Source organism: Peromyscus californicus, unplaced genomic scaffold (assembly GCF_007827085.1).
Source record: "Peromyscus californicus insignis strain IS unplaced genomic scaffold, ASM782708v3 Scaffold_13__1_contigs__length_99412109, whole genome shotgun sequence".
In the NCBI taxonomy this organism is placed as follows: domain Eukaryota; kingdom Metazoa; phylum Chordata; class Mammalia; order Rodentia; family Cricetidae; genus Peromyscus; species Peromyscus californicus.
In genome coordinates, this window is record NW_026294424.1 from 12,393,224 (window position 1) to 12,413,012 (window position 19,789).

The 19,789-nt window shown below is 42.6% G+C and overlaps 1 protein-coding gene across 1 annotated transcript in view; it reads left to right on the forward strand.

Moving 5' to 3' along the window:
• Nucleotides 1-19,789, forward strand: part of Abca13 (ATP binding cassette subfamily A member 13) — a 446,515-nt gene that overhangs the window by 50,678 nt on the left and 376,048 nt on the right. The window contains exons 6-10 of the mRNA XM_052734499.1: nucleotides 336-499; nucleotides 2,254-2,384; nucleotides 8,353-8,486; nucleotides 15,329-15,493; nucleotides 16,804-17,003. Of these exons, the coding sequence (XP_052590459.1) occupies nucleotides 336-499; nucleotides 2,254-2,384; nucleotides 8,353-8,486; nucleotides 15,329-15,493; nucleotides 16,804-17,003 (794 nt within the window). The remainder of the gene's footprint in view (nucleotides 1-335; nucleotides 500-2,253; nucleotides 2,385-8,352; nucleotides 8,487-15,328; nucleotides 15,494-16,803; nucleotides 17,004-19,789) is intronic.

Sequence of the window (19,789 nt, forward strand, 5' to 3'; positions counted from 1 at the left end):
ATTTTTCTCTTTTCCTGCATCCTTCTTTCCTTCCCCTTTCACTTTTTTGCTGCCTTTTCTTCTTCCCTTAAGTTTTTCTTATGATATTCTACAGTTGTTTTAAATGATACTTGATTTTAGACATGACAATTTTTATATTTTCAAAACTTTAAAAATAGAAGCAGTCTAATAATAATTTTAAAATCTTATTTGTTGAACATAAGTATGTGTTAGGCATGAGCTTCTCACACACCTGAAGCATCTTGTCCATCCATCCGTCTGTCTGTCTGTCTGTCTCTTCTTCGCTTGATTAATAAAATTAAATGGGAAAATTTTTGGTAATTTTTTCCTATTAGATGGATCTCAATAAAACTGAGGATGTGATATCAAAACTGGAAAGCCTCCACCAGCAACCTCATATTTGGGATTTTCTACATTCACTTCCCAGACTGCACACAACCAATGCTCACTTGGAAGACAGCCTGGGTGCTGTGACACACTTTCTCCAGGCAGGTTTGAAGTAAGTGGAAAACAGCAACAAATACTTATATGTATAATCTTCCATAGTTTTGGTAGGGGAATATTTCACTGAGTAATATTTTCATAAAAGACACCCTATTAGTGTCCTGCTGAAACGTCTGGAGCCCTTACACCTCTGTCTTTGTCCCCATCTGTGTGCACATGTCTTACCTGGGGGCAGTGGTGCTATTTAGCTCATATTCAACCATTAGAAAGCTAACATTATCTGATTAACATTTCATTGGCTTGTATTGTCATTGAATGATCGTTTCTAATGGCTGTATAATATTCCATTTTGATGAAATAGTATATACCAAAATACACTTCATAATCTTAACCATCAGTTGTGTTGTTTCTAAGGTTTTCACCACTAGAAAAGTGACATAAATGTAATAATTTTAGCTAACAATGCCCAAGACATCATGCAGCCTGATAAACTCGGTGCCTTCCTGACAAGATGGGACCCAATTGGTATGGTGGCTCTGATCCCATGTCCCTAGGGGCACATTTTAGAGCAGAGCTTTCCACAGTGGGCTTCCTACTTTTCATCCAGTGATTTTTTTTTACATTAAATTATATCTTAACTATTCAATACACAGCCCCTTGCTATGCTGACACAGGCAAGGGTTGTCGGGGGTGGGTGTCTTTTAGCCTTCACATTCTGCAGCACAGCTCATCTGAGGATCAGAACTTTTAAATTTTCATTATGACTTTTTAGTTGTCATGGAGATGCACTGAATGACTGAGAATGAAGCACATCCTAACACTTCATTATCTTAAATATTTGGACACAGCTGGAGGGAGCCCCCCTCTGTCCATTGCTCTGTGCATGGGACGTATTAGCAGTGGACAGTGAGAATAGTCAGCTTATTTAAAGGGAGATGTAGATTGAAGCTAGAAGGTATTGATGACAGTGACTGACAGTGTCATCTTCTGTGTCGGTTTCATTTCTGATTTGTATTGTTTCTATGATAGCAAGAAAAATCTACTCATGGTAGCCATTGCTTGCACGTGATGTTGGGGTTCAGGGATGACTTTATAGTCTTGGGGTTCTCCCAACTGCACAAAGTTGCAGTGAGAGGTTTTCCTTAGGGAGAAACCACATGAAGATCACCTGTTTGGGACCACGATATATAGTGGAGTCAGCCTCATGCTGCTAAAACATATGCAGTTCCACCTCAGCTGAAGATGTTTTCTCACCTACAACTGTAATTATTTATAAAATGTTGCCACTTAAAAACAGAATGCATATCATATACCTACAGACTCCACTTGCCTAAAGCCCCGTATTCTGTAAAACAGTTTGAAAAACACCAATTGGCCCATGACTTTTTTCAGATCCCTGGAGAGGACACAATGCAGTCAGTATTAGACTGACTATGGGAACTTGAGGCAGCCCAGCTGGCTGCTCATTCTTCTTTTTCACATTGTGTATTCTGTCTGGCCTTGTCAGCTGCCAAGAGTGGGCAGGAAGACCCAAGGCTGAGCATAAAACAGCACCAGTGGTGGAGCACTCCAAAGCAGGGTGTATGTGAGAACCACTCTGAGGTATTTCAAGAGAAGAACTCACTTCTGCTTGTTCTCTTGCTCAGGGAGTTAGCATCACATTAAACCAAGCAGAATGTTCACATATCAATGGTCTGGCAACATCCTGGAACTGGGTTGGGGTGTGGCCCATGGGAACTAAGTAAGTCTGGAGTTGATACTCTTTGGCTGACCACCAGCTCACTCTGCTTGGTTTTGTTTCTGTTCTAGTTCATTAACATCTCTGGGAGATTTGGATTGGCTACCACTGCACCAGATGATCCCCCAGGTTTCTAGACATGTTCTGAACGTGACCATCTCCACCCTGAGGTTTCTGCTGCAGCACAGAGTAGCTGCCAATGGTGAGGGACCTGAAGGGTTGTGGCTGTATTGGGGGGTATTCCACTCTTGCAATGCTTTAGCAAGCACAGAACCACAGGGATCTTCAAAGAAGTGATTAATGAAAATCTTGACCCACCCCAAATTCACCCTTTCTGCTAGTAAAAGACAGACATAAGATTAAACTTTTTAAGTCAAAACTGACTGACTTTCTACCGCAGCTGAAAATTCTGCAGTCATTGATAATGAGATTTGCATTTATATTTCAAACAACTGATTTTTGAATTCCTTAAGTTATAAACTGTCTTTTAAGTTCGTTGGAATTGTTTCTCTGGTCCTGTAGTCCCATGGCCTGCTTATAGAATAATCACTCAGAAGCTTATATTAATTATAACTGCTCAGCCATTAGCTCAGGCTTATTATTGACTAGCTCTTACACTTAAATTAACCCATAATTCTTATCTATGTTTAGCTATGTGGCTTGGTCCTATTTCTCAGTTCTGCCTTCACATCTTACTTCCTCTGTGTCTGGCTAGTGACTCCTGACCTAACCCTTCCTCTTCCCAGAATTCTCCTCATGTCTCACCCCACCTATACTTCCTGCCTGGCTACTGGCCAATCAGCATTTTATTTATGAACCAAACAGAGCAACACATATTCACAGCACACAGAATGACATCTCTCAGCACATTTGTTCTGTGATTTTTTTTAAATCTTTCATATCTTTAAGCTCCTATTGGAAAGAAATTCCAGTACCCTGAAACTGGAGTTGGTGGCAGTAGAAAAATCGTGAGGTTACTCAAAGAAGGCAAACTACTGTGTAGGTAATAAGTAGCCCTCTTCAGGGAGGGGAAGGGGATCCCCTATTTTCTTGACTTGGACATTATTAAGTTGTCATTGGATTTAATATTTTACTTATAAGTTTATTCCCTTTGGCTTTTTCTTTGTTTAATTCTCTGTGGGAAGTACAGCAAGAGAATATCGAAGTTAGAATTCATCTCCTATCTTCTGTTGTCTGCCTGTCTGTCTGAAAAGTCATCTAGCCAATCACATAATATCTGTTTGACTGTTAATCTGCCCACCCATCTCAATACTCATTTATATATCAGGTAATTCATTCCCCACCCACTCACCCCATCATTGCTAACCCATCAACTTCACCACCCATCTACCTATTTCATTTATGAGCTGAAAAGGAAATAGTTAAATAGTTCTCTCTCTCTCTCTCTCTCTCTCTCTCTCTCTCTCTCTCTCTCTCTCTCTCTCAAATCTGAATCTAGAGCCTTACACATCACCTAAGTACTCTACCACCTTTCTATACGCTCAATACTTTAAAACATATTTTATTTTTAGGCCAGGCAGGGGTGGCGCACACCTTTAATCTCAGCACTTGAGAGGCAGAGGCAGGCGGATCTCTGTGAGTTTGAGGCCAGCCTGGTCTGCAAAGTGAGCTCCAGGACAGGCTCCAAAGCTACAGAGAGAAACCCTGTCTTGAAACTGCCCCCACAAAAAAACACCAAAACATATTTTATTTTTATTTTTAATTATACATATATATATTCAATTATACATATATATATGTATATAGGCTTGCACACATGAGTACAGTGCTTACAGAGGTCAGAAGGGGGCATCAGGTTCTCTGGAACTGGAGTTGGAGGCAGTTGTCATCCACTGGATATTGGTACTGGGAATTTAACTAACTCAGGCCTTATGCCACAGCAATATTCACTCTCAACCACTGAATCTTCTCTTTAGCATCCCCCTCCCACTTACTATTATTTTCTTTTATACAAACTCATTGAGGTTTATATATTGGACAAGTGTGTGTTTGAGTGGCTAGGCTAATCTAGATGCCCGATATTTTATTTATGAGTTCATTACAATAAAGTGATCTTATATTAAAAATTATTGTTATTTAGAGAAAGTATCTCACTAAGTTTCCCAGGCTGGTCTTGAACTTGTAATCCCCTAGACCTGGCTTCAGGGATCATAGTTATCAATAAGGAATGATTATCACACTCAGAGATGCCATGTTTGTAAAGGGACAAAAGATGTCAATACAGAAAGCGGAGACCACAGAGTGGGGATCTGCCATCTTCTTCAGGGACAGCTTCAAAGGAGGGTTTTGAAAAATGTCCACTTCATAGACATGACCAAGGAGCATTTCCAGGAAAAGGGAACAGTGTTTGACATGCAGGGGCTTGCAGGAGTGGAGAGCGCTCAATGGTCAATGTGTCTGAACTATATCAAGCAGCGCCAGGGATTGGCTCAGAAAGGGAGCCAGGTTCAGTCTCAATGGCCAATGGAGCAATAGAGTCAGGGATGCAGTATAGAGGGATGCTCTTGAGGCATGTGTGAGCAAGGGTTGGAGGCAGGCAAGTTCTGGGTCAAACCTCCCATTAGCCTTTTACTTTTGGTCCTGAGCTATACAATGTATTGGTTTCATAGAGATTCCTGTAAGCCCAGCCTCATTTCTCGTACTGTATGGAAAAGACTAACACAATATGATCCTTCATGATACTGCCCACTGCCCCCCTCCAAATTCCACTTGCTGCGTGGGACTCAACATAGTAGATCTCGTGGAGAGGGTGGATTTCTTTGATTTTTCTGTACGAAGGAAGCTAGGCCATTAAAAATTAACTCAATTTTTATATCAACTTTGTTGTACCAGAAGCTATTTCTCAAGTTGAGAATAAAAGCCTGGAGGTGAGGTAGGAGATATATTAAACACCTCATTGAAAGGTTCTCTGTGACCTCAATTTTAACAAGCTCATCTGGAAGCAGAAATTTGTGCAAATCACCCAAATTATAACATTCAATTTAGCGTACAATTGGAGATATAATTACTTTAAAGAATGTAATTAAAAGCAATTTTCTATCCATTTCAGAGTTAAGAAATGCGATTATAAAATAGACTTCTAGAGACCACTAAAAATTGTCTTCATTTCTCTTGTCTCCAAGAAAAATGCTTTTCCTGGTGAACAGGCTACAGTGTCTGCAGGGAAGGGACAATTCTGCTGTCCCAGTCACATCATTCACTGACATTTTGTCACGTGATCTGAACATGCCATTGTTCAGCCACGAATCTCAGAATCCATATTGCCCTTCAGTTTCAAAGAATATTATCTTTATTTTTCAAAGCATTTTGGTAGACTGATGACACTATTATTTTTTCTGTTATTTTCGGGAACGCTGTGTCTAATTCTAATAAGATATATCAGTAGGGATAGGTACTTACAACTCAGGCTTGGGAACCACATCCTTTCGGTGTAAGTAATACCTTACTCTAGGAATGAGATTTTAAGGATTTTTGTCTGATTTTTCTCTCAAAAGAGGACATTTACTGCGATGTTTGTTGATGATTTAAATCTCTTGTGGGAAATGCTTAATTCTCAGTCTGACATCTCATCGACATCCCATGAGGGCTAATTTTAATCTCAGAAAACAATCTCATGCATTATGCAAAGACAATATTATTGGAAACCTAAAGTCTTGGATTCTCAGGGTCTGTCTTCCTTAACTTTTCCTCTTTTCCCTTAAATGTCATGACTAGAGCTAGGGAGATCAGTCACAGGTTAAGAGCATGTATTGCTCTTGCAAAAGATTAAGTTTGGTTCCCAGTACCCAGGTCAGGCAGCTCCTAATTACCTGTAACTCCAGCTCCAGGGGATCAAAATGTCTTCTGCTGACCTCCATGGCACCCGCACACATGTGAACATACACCCACACACATAATTAAAAATAATAAAAAATCCTTTAAAAAGTGTCATGGGTCTTATCTGTAGCATTCACATAGCCACACTACCTTAAAGATCACATGAGATCACACGTGGAGAAATCTTGCAGGTGGCTGGCACCTGCATGGTCCATGGCAGATGGCTGTAGAGTCATGATTTGAAATGATCCATCCAGCTAGATTTGCTGACAAAAGTTCCCCTAATGGCTTGAGTGCCGTTATGTTTGCAGTTGCCAGGATATGCTCCCTGGAGATCTCATCAGACTTGCGGAGTTTGGACTCATACTTTGGGCTGCCCCTTCCAGATGGTGCCACTTGAGTATTTGAGCAGCTTACAGGCTTTATGTCTTGATTGTCTCAGTTTGAGTGAACTTTATCCTGTGGCTTGAACCTTTAGAATAGGACTTTAAGGTCATTTTAGACTATTTGATATTGAGTCCTTCTCCTTGATGCTACAGTTAGCTGGTTTTCAATATTTAACTAGTATGAAGCCAGTGTAAAACTACTGTTGTACATTAACTTTGATTTGCTTGAGCCCCTTGAGATAGCATTTTAGACGAGATGTGAAATTACTGGCTTCATTGGTCTGAATTTTGCAAAGCTCTGGAAATGTGCTTTCAGTTCTTCCTTGGAACTGTATCATCACTCGTGTGGGGGCCTTGAGACACTCACCACACTTCAGGTATCCAGAACACTATTTCTCCCTTGTGTATGGGTTTAGTTACCCACAGCCAACTGCAGCCCACAAATAGTAAGTAGATAATTTTAAAAATTAGCAAAACAAGCAATTTAAAAATTTTAAAGATTTCTTTAAATTTTTTTTTTTACCTATGTGTATGTGTTTCTGTGTATGTAAGCATGTGTGTGCAGGTACTCATAAAGGCTGGAAGAGGGCATCGCATTCCTCAGAGCTAGAGGTACAGGCAACTGTGAGTCATCCAATGTGGATTCTGGGAACTGAACTCCCTGTTCGCTGCAAGAGCAGAAAACACCCTAAACTTCTGAGTCATTTCTCCAACCTGAATCCACATATTTTAAAATGCATGACCTTCTGAGTAACGAGATGAAATCTTATTCTTTCTTGTTCCATTTGCCTTGAGCAGGAATTACTCTTCTCTCCCATATCCACACCATGTACACTGCCTGCACATTAGTCATTTAGCAGCCAATAGTACTTTTGGTTATCAGACCAGCTGTCACGGCATGGCAGTGCTTTGTTCAAGTAACCTTTATTTTACTAAATAGTAGCCTTCAAATGCAAAGGACAGTGACCCTGGCAATTTTACTGAGGCATATTATTGTTATATTACTAGTTGCTTTAATGTTTTACTATGCCTAGTTTATAAATTAAAGTTTATCATGGGTACATATGGACAAAATTTTTTGCTATATCCAGGATTTTGTTATTCACGGTTTCAGGCATCTGCTAGGGATCTTGCAATGTGTACTCTGCACACGAGGGGTAAGGACTGTACCAACTTTTGTTTAGTCTTCTTTAAATTTATTTATTTATTCTACACGTGTGTTCGTGTGCACACATCTGTGTATAAACTTGAGTTTATGTGTTTCATGTGCACTTAGGTGCTCATGGAGGCAAGAAGTCATCAGAACCTATGGAAGTGGAGTTCAGGTAGTTAAAGTGGCAATTACATAGAGTCTGTCTGATAGTCAAAAGGGCTTTATTCTTTTGTATAAGGGAGCTGGTTGCAGGATCCAGGAGGGGTGGGGCACGGTCCAATGTGGTTCTCTGGAGAATTCTGCCTTGGTCTGTAGTATCAGCATCCAACATCCAAGACCATGAGGTAGCCTAGAGATCGAGCATGTATGCATTCCAGGTTTTAGAGGGTCCCCCATCAGCCATGCCCAGGGGAGGGTGGGTACTTAACAGTTACCCTCTGACTGCTAGGGGGCGGTGCTTCAGGGTAAAGCACAGACAACCACCCCTACAGGTAGTTGTGAGTCAACATGTGGGTGCTCAGAACTGAGACTGTCCTCTGTAAGACCAGTAAACACCTTTAACTTTTGAACCACCTCTCCAGCCATTGTTTTTATCCACAAATGATATTTAGTGGTATTAAGTTTAATTTTCTATCCACTTAGAGATAGAGTATTGTTTTCTTTATTACCATAGGCATATCAGAATATCAAAATAACCAATACATAAATCATCTGTGTGAATATTGTTTTACTTTATTACTATAGGCATATCTGAATATCAAAATAACTAATACATAAATCATCTGTGTTCACAGAGTCCGTTTACCACCTGTCCCTGAAGAATATGGTGTGGGATCCACAGAAAGTCCACTCTGATCTCAAATCCCAGTTTGGTTTCAGTGACCTTCAAATGGAACATATCCTGAATTATTCAGCTGATCTGAAGGAGGTATGCCTACTTATCTTCTTCTCATGGCATTGGGCGTCACAATATAGTGACCCCCGAATCTGCATCTTACAACTGCAGACCCAAAGTTTTAGATAAAGCATGAATATGTGCTGCCTATTTCCTTGTCATTACTCCCTGAACCACACTGCAGAGTGACTATCTACAGAGCACTCACACCATGTTAGCTTTTTTAAGTCATCTGGAAAGGAGTTAAAATACATATAGGCAGACGTTTGCAGGTCTCATGCAAATACCACATCATTTTGAATAAGAGAATTTGGCATCTGTGGGTTTTGAAATCTTTGGAGGATCCTGGCATCAGTGCTCCATAGAAATGGAGGGACAACTGTGTATCACCGGGGCGAGTTGGGTAGCAGTGGGAGATGGTGGCCAGGAAGGAGAGTGAGTACTCCTCAACTCCAAGCTCCTTAAGTAGAGCAATCCATAGAGATGTCCCTTTTTTCTTCTTCTTCTTTCTTTTTTTTTTTTTTGTTGTTTTCAAGACAGGGTTTCTTTGTGTAACCACCCTGGCTGTCCTGGAACTTGCTTTTTTTTATCAGGCTGGCCTCGAACTCACAGAGATCCACCTGCCTCTGCTTCCTGAGTACTGGGATTAAAGTCACGTGCCACCACACCTGGCAAGATGCCCCATTCATTCCTTATCATTTTATCTCAGCAGTCAGAGGCACTTTAGTAGGGATATGAACTTGATTCCTCTGGGAACCATCAGTAGGAGGAGCCAGGCCAGGCCTGGTGGAGGTGTGATGTCCACCAACTAGACCTGTGAGCATGGTTCTGGGTGAGAAAGTGAGTCTCAGTGGGAGCAGATATGTGGGGGATTCTCCAGGAGAAGAAAAACAACAACAACAACAACAACAAAACCAAAAACCAAAACAACAACAACAAAACCAAAAACCAAACAACAACAACAACAACAACAAAATGGACATGAGAGGAGATGGGCTAGCCAAAACTGAGCTCCAAGTTCTAAACTACGTAAAATAAAGGTGTGGTCTTAGCCCATCCTTAGAAGATAGTTCACATGGGTATTACTGAGGATCTGTGGGTGTCTTTTGTCTGCAGAGCCCTCTTCTATGGCCCTAGACAATTTGGAAGCCCTTCTGCTTTGCAAGAACACACATCTGCATCCTAGGTCCATGAACTCTTTCTCTCAGACCCCACTTATGTCTGTAGGATTTTTCTTGTATGTTAAGTGAAGACCCAATATCTCCTTTTGGAGTCTTGGAAGGTACTCACGTACTAAGGGTGGGATTTAACTTACCATGATTTTCCATGTCCCTGTGAGTAAGTACCCTTCCCTGACATATTAGCCATGCTTTGAATACACTCCCCCACCCCAAGGTTTTTGAAAACCCAACTCATGAATTTGGAGGTAGACCCATTGTGAAGTAACTAGGACCAGATGAAGTCATGGGGTGGTTAGCTCATGATGACACTGGTGGCTTTATCAGAGGAGGAAGAGACCTGAGTGCTACACTCACCCTGTATGGCCATGTCATTCTCCCTGCCATGTTTTGATAAAGAATAACGCCATTGCCGGGCGGTGGTGGCGCACGCCTTTAATCCCAGCACTCGGGAGGCAGAGCCAGGCGGATCTCTGTGAGTTCGAGGCCAGCCTGGGCTACCAAGTGAGTTCCAGGAAAGGCGCAAAGCTACACAGAGATACCCTGTCTCGAAAAACCAAAAAAAAAAAAAAAAAAAAAAAAAAAAGAATAACGCCATCATTAGATGCCAAGAAGATTCTCAGGCTTCCAGCTTCCAGACTCTTAGGTTATGTGAACCCAAGAAGCCCAGCAGGTTTAGGCTTTTTGTCTACCACCTGGAAAGATTGTATTCATAGGCCCTAGGGGTTAGGATGAGAAACCTAAGGGTTGGTGAATCTGCTTTCCACTTTTGTAAAAAAACCCATGAATGTCTGTCACCTGTTCATGTCTTCAGTTCCTCTCCAGGCCAGGCCTGACTTATGTCCCTCCATTTCTCATGCCTTTGGGGAACCTCACCATACACTGCCCCTGTACTAAAGTGCACCTCACCACCACCTTTTTCTGCCTCCACAAAATGATTGATTGAGGTGCGCTCCGAGTCTCCAGCCTGCCGAGAGCCGAAGTAAGCCTCCCTCTGAGCACTTCGCAATGCCCTGCCTCGCCGCTTCTCCGTGGCCCCCGAGTCGTGTTCTCTCGCTGCCGCCGCCATGAACGGACAGCTCGACGGCTTCCATGAGGCGTTCATTGAGGAGGGGACGTTCCTCTTCACCTCCGAGTCCGTGGAGGAAGGTCACCCAGATAAGATCTGTGACCAGATCAGTGATGCTGTTCTTGATGCACACCTTCAGCAGGACCCCAACGCCAAAGTGGCTTGTGAAACTGTTGCTAAAACTGGAATGATCCTTCTTGCTGGGGAAATTACATCCAGAGCTGCCATTGATTATCAGAAAGTAGTTCCTAAAGCCATTAAGCACATTGGATATGAATATTCTTTCAGAGGGTTTGACTACAAGACTTGTAATGTGTTGGTTGCCTTGGAACAACAGTCACCAGATATTGCCCAAGGTGTTCATCTTGACCGGAATGAGGAAGACATTGGTGCAGGAGACCAGGGTTTGATGTTCGGGTATGCCACTGATGAAACTGAAGAGTGTATGCCTTTAACCATTGTCTTAGCGCACAAGCTAAATGCCAAACTGGCAGAACTACGCCGCAATGGCACATTGCCTTGGTTACGCCCAGATTCTAAAACTCAAGTGACTGTGCAGTATATGCAAGATCGAGGTGCTGTGCTTCCTATCAGAGTCCATACAATTGTTATATCTGTGCAACATGATGAAGAAGTTTGTCTTGATGAGATGAGGGATGCCCTAAAGGAGAAAGTGATCAAAGCTGTTGTACCTGCAAAATACCTTGACAAGGATACCATTTACCACCTACAGCCAAGTGGCAGATTTGTTATTGGTGGGCCTCAGGGTGATGCTGGATTGACTGGCCGAAAAATCATTGTGGATACTTACGGCGGTTGGGGAGCTCATGGAGGAGGGGCCTTTTCAGGAAAGGATTATACCAAAGTGGACCGCTCAGCTGCTTATGCTGCTCGTTGGGTAGCAAAATCCCTTGTTAAAGGAGATCTGTGCAGGAGGGTTCTTGTTCAGGTCTCTTATGCTATTGGAGTGTCTCATCCATTGTCGATCTCCATTTTCCATTATGGCACTTCTCAGAAGAGTGAGAGAGAGCTATTAGAAATTGTAAAGAGAGATGGCTCAGCGGTTAAGAACACTGGCTGCTCTTCCAGAGGTCCTGAGTTCAATTCCCAGCAACCACATGGTGGCTTACAATCGTCTGTAATGAGATCTGGTGCCCTTTTCTGTATATAATAAATAAATCTTTAAAAAAAAAGAAATTGTAAAGAAGAATTTTGATCTTCGCCCTGGGGTCATTGTCAGGGATCTGTATCTGAAGAAGCCAATTTATCAGAGGACTGCAGCCTATGGCCACTTTGGTAGGGACAGCTTCCCATGGGAAGTGCCCAAAAAGCTTAAATACTGAAAGTGTTAGCCTTTCCCCCCCAAACTTGTTGGCGTAGGCTACAGAGAAGCCTTCAAGCTCTGAGGGAAAGGGCCCTACTTCCTAAAATTTTCTGTCCTCTTTCAGCTCCTGATCAGTTGCAGTCACTAATCAATGACATGAATTTTAGCTTTTGTGGGGACTGTAAGTTGGGCTTGCTATTCTGTCCCTAGGTGGTTTGTTCACCATTATAATGGATATAGTGAGCATAGGTGATCCATGTAACTGCCTAGAAACAAACACTGTAGTGGATAATGCTTTGAAATCGAACCTTTGTGCCCTGTCACCTAATCCTCCAAAGTCCTAATTGCAATTACTTTCCCACCAGATGCTGAAAATGTCCTTGTAATGTGCATGTAAAGTACTTGTAGTTTGACTATAGACGTTGGCAATGCCATAGCCCTGTCAGCATGAATTTGTAATGTTTTGAGCTTTATTTATTGAATGTGAAGCCCCTTCCCTTATCTTCCCTGTAACTCGGTCATTTCTAGTTATGTAGTTCTGTGTCAGGGAGTGTTCCCTATCCAGTCAGTCTTGCATGAAACGCAAGTTTCAGTTGGAGCTCTAGCCTGACTTTAAAAAAAGGCAGTTACAATTAAACCATCTCCCTGGTGCTTATGCTATTAATTGCCACCTTTTAAACAGCACCAAATCAAAATCTCTCCACTTTTCAGCTGTCTTTGGAGGACGTATGTAATAAGGTTTTATTTAGTAAACCAATCCTATGCATGGTTTCAGCACTAGCCAAACCTCACCAACTTGTAGTCTAGAAAAACAGGCACTTGGCACGCTGTGATGTCATACAGAGAAGTCACGGGGCAATACCTGAGGGTCTGTAGGTTGCACACTTTGGTACCAGGTAACTTTTTTCTTTATAAGAAAGACAGTACTCCACACTGCACAATAGCTCCTCCCAGGGTTTTAACTCTGTTTTATTTTCAAAACCAGGTCCAATGAGCTTTCTGAACAACTGGTGTGGCTACAGAGAAACCAGCTTCCTTCAGAGAGCAGTGCTTTTGGCGGGGAGGAGGAAAGCCCTTCATACTAGAACATTTTCTAATTGCTTATTTATTGTATTCTGGGGTATGGCATAAGTACAGAGAAGCCATCACCTCAGATGGTAGCTTTTAAAAGTTTTTTTTTTTTTTCTCCTCAACACCATGATTCCTTTAACATGTGTCCAGCATTCCCAGGTAGGCCAAGGTGTCCTACAGAAAAACCTTGGGTTAGACCTACAGGGGGTCTGGCTGGTGTTAACAGAAGGGAGGGCAGAGCTGGTGCGGCTGGACATGGAGAAAGCTGACTTGGCTGGTGTGGTACAGAGAAGCCAGCTTATTTACATGCTTATTCCATGACTGCTTGCCCTAAGCAAGAAAGTACCTTTCAGGATCTATTTTTGGAGGTTTATTACGTATGTCTGGTTCTCAATTCTAACAGTTTAATGAAGATCTAAATAAAATGCTAGGTTCTACCCCCCCCCCCCCAAAATGATTGATTGAGTTCCATGTGCTAGGCGTCCCCATGACCTTGCTCCAGACTCGGTGTTCCCATGATCTCTTCAGTCTCTGTGATAGGGCCTGTCAAAGGGAACTTGCTGTCTGTACATGCTACTCTCACAGACTGAGCGTCTAGGCAGGGACAAGGCCTTATCTTCCTAACAGGATGCATGACCTTGATATTACTTTCAGTTAGAGAGGAAAAACAACAACCAAAAACAAAAAAGCAGGGGGCTCTGTGGTTTTTTTTTTTTTTTTTTTTTTTGGTTTTTCGAGACAGGGTTTCTCTGTGTAGCTTTGCGCCTTTCCTGGGACTCACTTGGTAGCCCAGGCTGGCCTCGAACTCACAGAGATCCGCCTGGCTCTGCCTCCCGAGTGCTGGGATTAAAGGCGTGCGCCACCACCGCCCGGCGCGGGCTCTGTGGTTTTGATAGTCACCAGTGAATAGTTTTCATCTGAGCCCTAAAGGAAAGTGTGGGATGAGCAAAGACACTTTATTGTTCCTTGATCGTGGCCATTGTCTCAGTCCAGTTCGTTGTTGAAATGCCACAGCTTGAGGGATGTATGCTCCAGGGACTCCTTTCTCATAACTCTGGAGGCTGAATGTCTGAGGCTGAGTACCAGGAGACTGGCTGTCTGGTTAAAGTCCACTCTCTAGTTCTAAGACAGTGTCTTCTCGCTGTGCGCTCACATTGTCCGAGGGAGGGGTGACAAGCTCATCAAGTTCCTCCTTCATACAAGAAGTGTTAGTCCAGTGACGACAGCTCCTTCCTCATGAGCTCATCGGCCCCTATGCTAATCACCTCTCCATTACTATAGCAACTGAGATTTCGATCATCTTAGTAGAAGAAAGGTTTATTTGGCTCAGTTTCAGGGGTGTCATGGGTCCTTTGGTCCCAGTGCTCTTGGGGTTTTCAGTGAGGTGGCACATCATGGTGGGAAGCACATGGTGGAAGACGCTGTTTACTTCGTGATGGCTCAGAAACAAAGACAGAAGAAGGAGCAGGGTCCCAATTCCCCAGATGATCTGATTTTTCCTTCCTATGCCTCACCTCCTATTAATACCCCATGGGTCTCTGGAGAATACCAGTTCCAAACTGTAGAGGTCCCAAGAGGCTCCCCTTCCTCACATTGTTGCCTTGTGGGTGATGGCTTCCATGTAGGCATTTTCAGGCGATGAAACCATTATTCTTACCACAGGCAACCATCAACAGAACTTCTGATGACACTGCAGTTATTGTAAGACTCCAGTAAGTGGACACAGCTCCGTTTGCCACACATATGTGTAGAGTAGTTGTTGAGAAGTTAATATACACAAGAGAATTGGTTCAAAATGGTAAGGCAGTGTCTAACCAGGATTCAATGTTGATCTTTCTTATTTTGCCTGTTTTTGATAACTAGAAAAGACAGTGTTCTTGGCAAAGCACTGCTGTTAGTTCAAAGTATCAGCTGGACTTGGCTTGGCCCAGGATGGCTTTTGGTGGGAGAATGAGGATGAGCAATGTTTGACTCAACCATGTGTCTTCCTCCTGGAGAAAAAAACGGCTCCCCCCCCCCCCCCCCCCCCCCCGTTTCTAAAAGTAGGATCCATTTTTCCCCTTAAGTACAGAGGCCTCCCCTCAGGACAAATAGCACAGACATTGAGAGACACTTAGCATTCTTCAGATGAAGGCATGAGCTTTGACTCCAGCAAGACTGGGGTATTATTTTGAAAGAAAAACATTATAGGAAAAACTACTTTACTTCTAAGTATTTTTCATGTTATTTCCAGATTCCTACACACAGCTTCTTGGAGAGGATGATATGCTCCATCTTGTCCAACACTTCTGAGGATGAAGCTGAGAGCAAGGGCTACCGGGCAGACTGTCATCCCAAGTGGTCAGGAGTCAAGAACTATATCATCCACGCAGTCAGCTGGCTGAAACTCTACGGACAGGTGTTGTTGTGAGCCTGGATGCTCTGAGTGCTCCAGGTCTTCCCCCCTCATGTCATTCACTATGTGATTCCATGACTTTTCCTGGGAAAGACCTTAGGACCTCTACATCTGGTCATTATGACCTATTCTCACATGCATCCAATGGCCTTAACTCATCAAACTCACAGCCCTGAGCCACCAAAAGCATGTGACCTAGGCACACACACACACTTGTTAGCTAAGAGAGCTCTAGATCCATGCCGTATTTCTGGCATGTGAGATTCCTTGTGCCACTTTAAATGTCATGCAAGCATTAGTTTTGCCTCATGTCTTCTGTTTTTTTTTCCTTGAAAAGGGCAAAAACAATGACTGTGATTTAAAGGCATATCAGCTGTCTCCATAAGGGAAGAAGTGTGTGGGGGGGCTATATCAGAGATGCTGATACCCTGATCAATAGAAAATTGGTAGCCTCCAGAGCTCACAGTGGCCCTGGCCTGCTCACAGCTCTGTTCCTTGAGATACATAGGCATTAGCAGGCCACACTCCCACCACAGCACCACCCACTCTTTGTCAAATAGCATATTCACGTGCATCCTTTTTGCCTTGGAAAACTCACCCCAATAAAATCTTTTCCCCTTCCAAACACACATGACTGATAAAGGGAAGACTATCAAGTAGTAGGTTAAAAAAAATCTTCAGAAAAATATGCATGACTTGTTAGAATATGTTCACTTTGTTAGAGAGTAACTTCTCTATCACCAAAGTGGCCAAGAGATAGTGCTGAAGGGTTAATTAAAACCATTAAAGGGTTAATCTGGGCTGCTAGTCAAGTCTTCATCAGTCTACCTGCCTTTCCTTCATGCATATACTCACTGTCTGATCTGGGCATGAGACACTTGTGCAACACGATGGCTAGCTGCCTGTAGTATCTGTCCCCAGATCTGCCACAAAGTGGCACTCAGAGAGTGATGATTAATGACAGAATATATTTTAAAACTTTTAATTTCATTCAAACCATCCTCAATGTGCTAGTTCAGTTTTCAAGTTAGATCTTTTTAAATGAAATGCATAGTTTTCCCTTCTTTTCTTTTCTTGTTGCTCTTGGAGGAATGAGAAAAAGAATAAGGGGAATAATAAATAAGCTATGTGTCTCTTGTTGACATTTATAATCTTTAATTTTCGAGTAGACATGAAATCATAATGCAATTGTAATAGATATTTTAATTGATCAGAAATTAAAAAATCTTGTCCTTTCTAATGGTCTCTTACTATTTCTTAAGCACAGTATTTCTAATAGGATTGATAATCTACTTTTGTTTCTAAATTTACAGGTGTTTGACCAGTGGCAGCAGGGTCGTCTGCTGCAGAACCTGTTTGCAGGTGTCAGCCACAGTCTGGCAGACCTTAGGGAACAGTTTAAAGAGGGAAGTGAACCACAGAAGGTGGTGGAAGTCCTGCACACTGCCCTAATCATTCTGAGTGACAGCTTGGCAGTGGATGGCCCCGGAGACAGTCATCTGCTTCCACAGATGTAAGGCATCTGTATGTCTTTTGTCATTGAGTAGGCTTGATCAAGCTGATATTGTAGGAATGTGTAATGATGCTGTTAGAAACAAATCCTGTAAAACCATAGCTAGACATGGGTTCTAAGGTAGTACATGGAAACCCTAGACTTTTTATTATGGATCACCCCAGGAGACCTATGCAGTCATCTGGACATGGATGTGAATATGTAAAGCGGTCTAAAGTGCTGTTTGGTTGTGGTAGCACACACCTCTCATCCCAGCACTCAGGGGTGTGAGCTCTTTTGAGCTTAGGAGTACATCCCAGCCTTGGTGACAGTAGTCCTTTCTAAAAAAAATAACCAACCAAATCAAACCAAAACAAACCAAACAAAGAAAGTAGTCTTACAAGAGTATAATCACATTGGAGAAGGTGTTAGCTTCCTGAATTTCAGGTCGATGTCTTTGCCTAAAATGAACACATGCACATTAGACCTGTTTTCCCATGAGGTGCATCCTGTATTCGTAGTTAAGGATTGTACGGAGCTGAAGTATTCACACAGGCGCAGTCATACCTGAGCAGTGGAGAAGGTGGAACTTGGATTTTTTCATTTTTAACCAAGATTAATTTACCCAAATAGTCGCTTCTCTTGTAAGACTGGGTATTTTGTCTTAGTGTGTTTCTTTAGGTGCTGTGGATCTACAGGATAAAACCAACCTGGTCGGGAACAAAGAAGTTGGCTGTTGTTGTTGTTGTTGGGGGGGGGGGGTGCGGTGCTAATATACACACAAGACTGAAACATGGGAAAGCACAAGTCTCAGCCTTCTGGAATGTGCATTAAGGTTTTACACAGTGGCAGTGTCTTCAGTGTTTTAAACAGTAGGGGGCCTGAGAAGGGTATTTGCTAGGTAGGAATTCTGATCAGTGCTAGACAAAAATAAACGGTTTCTGGGTCATCTTGGAGAAGGACTTACTGTACAACAGGTCTACAGAAGTTAACATTGTTTTAAAGATCAGCTTGCATGGGCATGTGTGGGGCCAGGCCATAACTACAACCCTGTTTGCTAGTTCAACCACAGATGTACTTGTGTCTGAGATGTACTTAGTGATGACTTTACAACTCAGTTTTCTGTTCCAGGGCCAATGCACTCCACTTTGACTGTGTGAGTGTCCATATATGTGTGTGTGTGTGTGTGTGTGTGTGTGTGTGTGTGTGTGTGTGTTGATGTACATATGGGTTGTATGCATATGTATGTGATATATGTGTTTGTGTGTTGTATATGTATGATGTGTATATATATGTGTGTTTGTGTGATATGTATAGTTGCCTATGTATGGTGTATGCATTTGTATCTTTGTGTATGTGTATGTATCTCTGTGTGTAGTGTATGCATATGTGTATATATATATATATACATATATATATATATGTATAGTGTGTGGTGGTGGTGGTAGTGTGTGTGTGTGTGTGTGTGTGTGTTTGTGTGTGTATGTGTGTAGCAGTTTGTACTAATGTGAATCCTATTAGCCTCTGGAATTAATGCTTTCCTCAGAAGAAAACAGATTCCTTATTGTCTCCAAAAAGTTTGTTTAAACCACAATATTTTGTTCAAATACAGAGATTCTGGATCTGTGGAATGCAAATGGTACCACAGTATCATAAGTATATGAGGCTATATTCTTGTTATGATTGCATAGTGAAGACTAACTCTAAATGTCTTAAGCTCTCTCACATTTTCTAGAGTCCACTTAGGATGTAGGTTTTTCTACTGAGGGTCTTGTCTCCTGACTGAGGAGATGCCCTGGGCCATGGGGTCTTGGGACTGTGGGTAGCAGTGGCACAAAGGAGGTAGAAAGATGGATACTGTAAACATGGCCATTGTTTGGCCTAAGTTAGATACTGATCCTCCTTTTGCTGCAAGAAGCCCATGCTCTTGCCAGATAGCAGTGTGGGATGTGAGGATATGAAAAGCATATTTGGAGTCTGTGTAAACATTTAGGGATTGTTCCTGTGCCAATTGGGAGGCACGGGTGAGAGTTATTAGTTCAGCCTGTTGGTTAGTAGTATGGGCAGGTAGTGCCTATGCTTCAACAACCCCAGTATCTGACACAGGTATGGGCTGTGTCTGAATCCCTGTGGCAAGACAGTCCAGGTCAACTGCACGGACAGGTGAGTGTCAGGGTCATTCCAGGTGAAAACGAAGATGTTTTGAGACTGAGGGCTGAGAGGAATAGAGATGAAAGCGTCCTTGAGATCCAGAACTGAGAAGTGAGAGGTTCCTGAAGGGATAGTGGAGAGGAGTGTATAAGGATTGGGGGCCACAGAATAGAGTGGGACCACTGCAGAGTTAATGAGCAGAAGATTCCATTAGACTTCTTAACTGCAGGTATGGGGGTGTTAAAAGGAGAAAAGGTTGGGCAAAATAGCTTTTTTCTTAGAAGGTCGGAGATGATAGGTTTAAGTCCCCCGAGGCTCTGGAATGAGAGAGGGTTCTGAGCTTGGGTGATATACTGGGTAGGGTCCTGTAACTGGATAACAATGGGGGAATGGTGCCTATCAATAGAAGGGTTTTGGGTGCCCCAGACTTGGGAGTCCAACTGAGAGGCTGGCAAGGGAAATGACATGCTAGAGCTAGTGGGGTGGGTGGCTACGAGGAGGAAAAGAGGAGCTTTGGTGAGTCTGGGGTCAGGCAAGTGGGGGAAGCAAATGAAACAGAAGCTCCTACCTTGGCTAAAAAAATCTCTTCCTGTTAGGAGCACAGGGAAAGTTGGCATGACCAAAAATACCCCTGAAAATACAATTAAGTGGTGGGG